The sequence below is a fragment of the Nicotiana tomentosiformis genome, chromosome 11 (assembly GCF_000390325.3).
Source record: "Nicotiana tomentosiformis chromosome 11, ASM39032v3, whole genome shotgun sequence".
Taxonomy (NCBI): domain Eukaryota; kingdom Viridiplantae; phylum Streptophyta; class Magnoliopsida; order Solanales; family Solanaceae; genus Nicotiana; species Nicotiana tomentosiformis.
This window is the reverse complement of record NC_090822.1, coordinates 61,364,944-61,373,266: the sequence shown is the minus strand read 5'-3', so window position 1 is coordinate 61,373,266 and position 8,323 is coordinate 61,364,944. Positions and strand designations below refer to the sequence as shown.

The 8,323-nt window shown below is 37.5% G+C and overlaps 1 protein-coding gene across 1 annotated transcript; it reads left to right on the top strand.

Annotated features, from left to right (window-relative positions):
• Window positions 1-1,671: 1,671 nt before the first annotated feature.
• LOC138901547 (uncharacterized) lies at window positions 1,672-2,492 on the top strand. The gene is made up of 2 exons (XM_070189319.1): window positions 1,672-2,352; window positions 2,454-2,492. The coding sequence occupies exons 1-2, from the start codon at window positions 1,672-1,674 to the stop codon at window positions 2,490-2,492; spliced, it is 720 nt and encodes a 239-aa protein (XP_070045420.1).
• Window positions 2,493-8,323: the final 5,831 nt, after the last annotated feature.

The window sequence follows — 8,323 nt, the reverse complement described above, 5'->3', positions numbered from 1 at the left end:
CTCATAACCCTTGCGAACCAACACACTTAGCAGTTAGTTCCTCGTGAAGACTCACAAAAGTTATTGGTACCAAGTGGGTTTATCGCCTAAAGTTTGACTTCAATGGCAAAGTCTCCAAATATGAAGACCGATTAGTGGACAAGGGCTATGAACAACTCTCAGACACTGATTACTCTGATACTTTTTCCCTCGTAGCAAACCACACCACTATCCGAGTCCTTCTATCTATTGCTATCTCTAGAGATTGGGCTCTTTTGTTGATTAGATGTCAATAATGCTTTCTTACATGGTCCTCACTGTGAAGAAATTTTCGTTGAACAACCTCCTTGGTTTATAGATCCCAACCACTCCACCCATATCTTTAAGCTATCTAAAGTACTTTATGGACTCAAACAAGCCCCAAGGGCTTGATATACATCCTTTAAAACTGGTCTTATATAACTAGTCTTTCAAAACAATTAATTTGATCATTGTTTGTTTACTTATGCTAACAACGGTGTGTTTGTGTACCTTGTTGTCTACGTAGATGATTTAATCATTACAGGTTCTCATCCAACTGTGGTATATCATTTTGTCCAATATCTCAGTCAGTTATTTTCCATCCAGGACCTCAGAGAAGTTGGTTTCTTCCTCGGCATACAAATGCAGCAGACACCTCGTGGCTTGTTCTTATCACAACGAAAATACATACTAGACCTTCTTGATCGTGATGGAATGACATATTGTCACCCCGTTGCTACACCAATGTCAACTAGGACATCCCTCTTCTTTGAAGATAATGCTCATCATTCTGACATTAAGTCATATCAGAACTTGTAGGAAGTCTTTAACATCTATCTCTGACGAGGCCAGACATCGCCATTGCCACCAACAAACTGTCTCAATTTGCAAACCACCCAACAATAAACCATTATGTAGCTCTCTGTGTATTCTTCGTTATCTTAGTGGAACAACTAATTTTGGTGTCTTTATCGCCCGTGATTCCCTACCCCATCTGCTTGCCTTTTCTAATGCAGATTGAGCTGGAAATAAGGATGATCAGACCTCCACTAGTACCCATATTGTGTACTTTGGAAACACACCCATATCCTGGAGCTCTAGAAAACAACGTACAACTGCTAGATCCTTTACCGAGGCAGAATAACACTCAGTTGCTTCTACTTCTGTAGAACTTTGTTGGATTAAAAATCTTCTGAGCGAACTATCAATACCTATATCTGTTGGAGCTAGTTGTTTGATACAAGACACCATGACCAAGAAAGTTAGAGATGAAGAAGAAGAGATAAAGAAAGAGAAATTGGGGCGTTGGTCTGCACGAAATAAAACTTGGTCGTATTGACCAAAGCTCTTTATCTCCTTTTGATACAAAGCACAAAGCACTTTGGATATTGAGGTGTCCACTTTGTCCACTTTTGATACTGTTTCACTTTAGTGCATGTGAGCACGTGACAATGTATATATTTGCAAGCCCATAAATAAGAATAATACCCCTATAGAATAAAGTAACAATTTTTTATTATTTTATTCTGTGTAAATACATGTAAAGGAAGAGACTGAAACACAGGAAATGTTTTTCATCACTGTCTTCTTTTCAATATTCATACATTCTATCATAGCAGTGAAATCTTGATCCATGAGTCGTCTTCCTCATTTTCATATCAATCTTAAACAATGCCCGATAATACTACAACCACAGTGGCTCTGAACACCACTGGAGGAATTCCTACCATCGACTCAAACAATGCATATTTTCTTCATTCTTTTGATGCACCAGGAATGTCTCTTGTCAACACAACTTTTGATGGAAGAGGATTCCAAGGATGGAGAAGGTCTGTACTTATAACACTATTTGCTAAAAATAAAATAGGATTCATCAATGGTGCTTGCCCTACTCCATCTATCACTTCTAGAGACTATCAGCCTTGGAGCAGGTGTAATGACATGGTAAAATCCTGGTTGCTCAACTCATTGTCTAAATACATAGGAGACAATGTCATTTACTCTAAATCTTCTAAAGATCTCCAGACCAGCCTTGAACATAGGTTTGACCAGTCAAATAGAGCTAAGCTCTATCACCTGAGGAAGGAATTATCAAGGTTAGTACAGGGAACTAGTGACATAGCAAGATACTTTACAAAACTCAAACGTTTATGGGATGAATTGAATTCACTTAACTATGATGTGAAGTGCAATTGCTTGTGTGTTTGTGAAGGGAAGCAAAAATTAGAAAAGTCACTAGATGATGAAAGGCTTATTCAGCTTCTTATGGGTTTAAATGATAGTTATGGTCAAGCAAGGGGAACCATCCCGATGATGAACCCCTTATCAAGCATAAACCATGCATATTCCCTGGTATTGCAAGATGAAATCCAGAAAGAAGTTTTTGCTAACCCACTCATTTCTCTAGATTCTTCATCTTTCATGGTAACGAATCAAAACAACTTTGCACAAAGGAGTGCAAGGCAGATGCAAAGGAACCCAATGCAACATAAAATGTTTGGGAACAACATCCAAAAAGAGACTAACTCTACTCAAAGGAACACAACTTTCAAGGGAAAGAAAACTAAGTTTAACCCTAATGTAACATGTAGTCATTGCAAGAAAGTAGGTCACACTATTAGTGATTGCTACAGAATTATAGGTTTCCCAGAAGACTTTGAATTCACAAAGGGAAATCAAGTTCACACCAAAAGTAATGAAGCATTTCAAATTGAGGAATCAGATCAGAACAACATCAATCAGAATGAAGTACTCAATCAACACCTCTCACAGGATCAATTTTCACAGTTGGTACAACTAATCAAGCAGGTTAAAGGTGCAGATTCAGGAAATTCTGGAACATATATCAATGCTAATGCTGTGGTTGGTACTATTGCTAGATATTCTGGAACTTGTCTTTCAGTTTTTAATTCTAGTACATGGATTATTGATTCCGGAGCATCTGAACACATGTGTTTTTACCTCTGGTAACTGTATGTTGCAGGGGCCTTTAGTGAAGACGGCACAAGTTTTTGGTAAGGCAAGGGATGGACTCTACCTTTTGGAACCAAGTGGAGTTAGAAATAACACAAGTGTGGTATCACTTTCAGTTTTAAATCAAAATATCTTTAGTCAATTGTCAGTTCCATTTCCTTTTTCTGCAAACTCAGTTTCAGATGTAAGCCTTTGGCACATTAGGTTAGGGCATTTTCCCTTTTCATCAATGAAACATCTCCATTTTATTTCTTTACCTTCTAACTCTGATTATTTCTGTCAAATGTGTCCTAAAGCTAGGCAAACCAGAATTTCTTTTCCTGTAAGTCAAATTAAATCAACAAGGGCATTTGAGTTAATCCATGTAGATGTTTGGGGACCCTACAAGGAGTCAACTAACAATGGTTTTAAGTATTTCTTGACAGTTGTAGATGATTATAGTAGGGCAGTTTGGACTTTCCTTATGAGCACCAAAAGCAATGCTTTTGGACTCCTTAAAAGTTTCCTCACAATGGTGGAAAGACAGTTTGGTGTAAAGGTACAAAAGATAAGAACAAATAATGCTTTTGAACTTGGGAAAGGTTCTCAGGAGGCAACATTAAGCCTCTCAAGGAATGCTACATCAAACATCATGTGTGGTAACCCCTCAACAGAATGGAGTGGTTGAAAAGAAGCACATACATCTTCTGAAAATTGCAAGGGCTTTGTTGTTTCAGTCTAAGTTTCCTCTTCCTTATTGGGGAGAATGTGTACTAGCTGCAACCTATTTGATCAATAGGTTACCTTCAAGAGTGCTTAAAGGAAGAACACCTTATTTTGTTCTATTTAAACAAAAATCCTCTTATGAACTATTAAAGTGTTTTGGTTGTCTTTGCTATGTATCTACTTTGACTAGTGGAAAAGGTAAGTTTGACCCAAGGGCAAAGCCCTGTGTGTTCTTAGGTTATCCCTTGGGGCAGAAAGGTTATAAAGTTCTAGAGTTGGATACAAGAAGAGTGAGTATATCTAGAGATGTGTACTTCTATGAAAATCAGTACCCTTTTGCCTCTACTACTACACCTACAAATTCCTTTTTTCCTGTTACATCACCCCTAGAACATAGTGTAGACTCATCATCGAAACACATAAAGGATGAGCCTGCTATTCCCAGCTCACCCTTACCTTCATTGCCTACTTTTTCAAACCCAAGCAACTCTAGCACCCTTCCTTCAACCTCAGGTGCAAGTTCTATTTTTCTGCCTAGATTATTTCCTTATTCACCCTTACCTATATCCCTTCTTGAAGTCAGGAAATCCACTAGAACACATAATCCACCCTCATATCTCCAGGAATATGTGTGCAACTCAGTCTTTCTCACAGACCTCACAAACTCTTGCTTCACTGCACCAATCCAACTCATTGTTCTATCCTTCACAACTCTTTCTCCAACCAATCAGTTTATACTTAATTCCACCTCCTACCTTGTTGAACCTACTTCTAACTCACAAGAAGCTTTACACCCAGGGTGGCAGGAAGAAATGGAAAAAGAATTGGAAGCTCTAGAACTGAACAAAACTTGGGAGGTTGTGCCTTTACCTAGTGGAAAGAAAGCTCTTCCTTGCAAATGGGTCTACAAAGTGAAATACAAGTCTGATGGATATTTGGAAAGATTCAAAACTTGTTTAGTTATTAGGGGAGACACTCAAAGAGAAGGGATAGACTTTACTGAGACTTTTTTTCCAATTGTAAAAATGATAATAATTAGGTGCTTACTTGTTATTGTAGTGAAAAAGGGATGGAAGGTGTCACAACTAGATGTGAATAATGCCTTCCTGCATTGGGATTTGCAGGAAGAAGTATTTATGAAATTTCCAGCAGGGACAACACCACCTTTACCCAATCATGTCTGTCTTTTGAAAAACTCACTATATGGGCTGCGGGAAGCCTCAAGGCAGTGGAATGCAAGGCTCACTGCAGCCCTAAATTATAAAAGGATATTCACATTCTTTAAATGATTATTCCTTATTTTTAAACAATCAGCAGTAAGGATAACCATAGTTGCAGTTTACGTTGATGATATTCTAATCACAGGGGATGACTCTATCAAGTAGTAATACCTCAAATCTTTCCTTCACTCTAAATTTAAAATAAAGGACCTAGGGGATGCACATTATTTTTTGGAATTTGAGATTATAAGGGAAGCACATGGAATAATTTTGACTCAAAGGCGCTTTACCTTAGATATCTTGTCTGAATTTGATTGCATGAGCATGCGTCCAGTTTCTTCTCCCTTGGATCCTACTTAGAAATTGCGAGCAGAGGCACGGACTTTGCTCCAAGATCCCACTTATTATCGTCGGTTATTAGGAAAGTTAAATTTCCTAACACACACTAGGCCAGACTTGTCCTTTGCGGTGCAACATCTTAGCCAATTCATGCAAACACCTCATCAACCCCATTTACATGCTGCATTCCATTGCCTCAGGTATCTCCTCAAGGACCCAGGATTAAGGCTTTTTCTAAATTCAAAGCCTAATTATCAGCTCCTTGCTTTCTGTGATTCCGATTGAGGATCTTGTCCTCAATCTCGCAAGTCCATTAGCGGGTTTTTCATCAGCTTTGGGGGTTTTCCCGTCTCCTGAAAATCAAAGAAACAAACCTCAGTGTCATTATCCTCTGCTGAAGCAGAGTATAGATCTATGCGGAGAGTCATAACAGAGGTTACCTGGTTAGTGCGTCTATTAACTGATCTTTCGATTTCTCCTCCATTGCCAATAGATCTCTTCTCCAACAGTCAGGCCGCCATTCACATCGCGAAAAACCCGATTTTTCACGAGCGTACCAAGCATGTGGAGTTAGATTGTCACTTTGTCCGGTAGTAATTTTTGGCCGGAATCATCTCTCTTTCTTACATTCCTTCACGTTCTCAGGTGGCTGACATTTTTACTAAACCCTTAGCAGGACCGGCACACAACTCCATTATTAGCAAGTTGGGTGTGGTTACACCCCCTCCAACTTGAGTAGGAGTGTTGGAGCTGGTTGTTTGATACAAGACACCATGAGCAAGAAAGTTGGAGATGAAGAAGAAGAGACAAGGAAAGAGAAATTGGGGCTTTGGTCTGCACGAAATAAAACTTGGTCGTATTGACCAAAACTCTTTATCTCCTTTTGATACAAAGCACAAAGCACTGTGGATACTGAGGTGTCCACTTTGGATACTGTTTTACTTTAGTGCATGTGAGCACGTGACACTGTATATATTTGCAAGCCCACAAATAAGAATAGTACACTTATAGAATAAAGTAACATTATTTTATTCTTTTATGCTGTGTAAATACATGTAAAGAAAGGGAATGAAACACAGGAAACTTTTTCCATCACTGTCTTCTTTTCAGTATTCTTACAATATCTCAGGTTCCGGTAATATACTCTGACAATCTTGGAGCCACATATCTCTGTGCTAATCCGGTCTTCCATTCTCGGATAAAACACATTGAGATAGATTATCATTTTGTGAGGTCTCTAATTCAAAAGCAACAACTATAGGTTTCACATGTAAATTCCAAAGATCAACTAGCCGATCTCTTAACCAAGCCGCTTTCTCGTTTGGATTTTAACCGCCTTCGATCCAAGATTGGCGTCGTCGACCGCTCGTCCATCTTGAGGGGCATGTATGGAAAGAACTGATTCAACAAATCAATCCAGTAAGGAAAGAACATATTTTGCAGATCATGCTAAAAGATCCTCCTCTGGTTAAGCCACCAAATCTGTGACTTACCAATATATGTTTTTCATTCTTACACTATGTTCACATTATATTCCTTGTATATAAATATCTCTTTGTTCTAACAGTGTAATGCAATTCATTTTGACTGCCATACAAAGCTTATTAAATACTCCATCCGTCTCAATTTATGTGAACTTATTTCCTTTTTAGTTCGTGCAAAAAAGAATGACCCATTTCCTTAATTGGAAACAATTTACCTTTATGCAATGATTTATAGCCACATAAAATATATGTGCCTCATTTTATAATACAAATTCAAATATCTTCTCTCTTTTCTTAAACTCCGTGCCCAGTCAAATGAGTTCAAAAACAGAGGGAGTAGCATTTAGTTTTCTAATTTATCGTTAGGAACGACTATTGGAAGTTAACCTTTTTTTAAAGAAGCTTTTTGAACAATGCATTATTCTTTGTGGAATGAGGTTATCAAGTTAAACCTAAAACTGATTCATGCCAAAAGAGGAAACCAAAAGAAGTAGATCATTTACATGGTGTTAAGGGAAGATATTGTTGAAGATGTAGGCGTGAGAATTACATTTGCAACTTGTCAAATTACTGAAAGCTTCATATAATTTGTAGAATTGTTAGAAACAAAGTAAAATATGCATAGTATAATCTTCTTGAAACGCAGCAGCATCAAGGGGCTTGGTTAGTCTTGGTTTTCGTACTTGGATCAAAGGCCCAAAGGCTTATAAACATGGCAATATCATTACATCAATTTATATACATTCCTAAGAGTAACAATTCAAATTAAGAGTTCAAATCTTAGGCTATGCTGCTAATACTCGTATAACTTATATGCATTGTTAGAGATATCATTTTGTTTGAAATACAACTGAAAACAAGAATATGTGCATTATTAGCAATATTTGAAGAAGATTATCGAAAGTCAAAAATATTCCTTAATAAGTAGGCAACTTCTTCCTATTCGTGTCAAACATTATTTTAGTTCTCTACAGCTGCTCGTTCATTTTGTTGGGCTTGGAGATTAAAAACTCTCAATCAAGTTTTTCATCCAGTTGTGCAGTATTATCATAATAGGTTGCCAATTTGCTCCTATCTAACTTCCTTGCGAATGAATGTGGATCATGCTAGCCCTTTCTGTGGTAAAGAGGAAACTATTAGGCTATTTTTTTGGTCTATGATAATACTCAAGACTGCGACTACACACTTATATTGCTAATATGTCGGATAACAACTGAATTGAATACCTTAGGAAACGGGGCAAAAACAATTTTAATAATATACTCTAGTGGTGTGAACTCCTCCCTTTTTGCCTATAGCAGTTGTTTACCCATAAAAGGGTACAGTTGAATTTATAATGTGGTTTATAGACAAACGAATCAGTTTGATCCCAAAATGATAAATAAATTAAATAAAATATAAGACTTAGCGTTGAAATCGAGATAAGGTGGGAAACAACTTGGTTCCGGGAGTAAGGCTTCCGAAGACAACAATAAGAATATCAATAGACTGAAAATAAAATATTATTGAGCTTAGAATAATGTGTAGCATAAGTTTGTCAGAATTTTCGTGTACTTACAATGGCTGTTGAAGTCACTATTTATAGCTACTCCTAGGGAATAA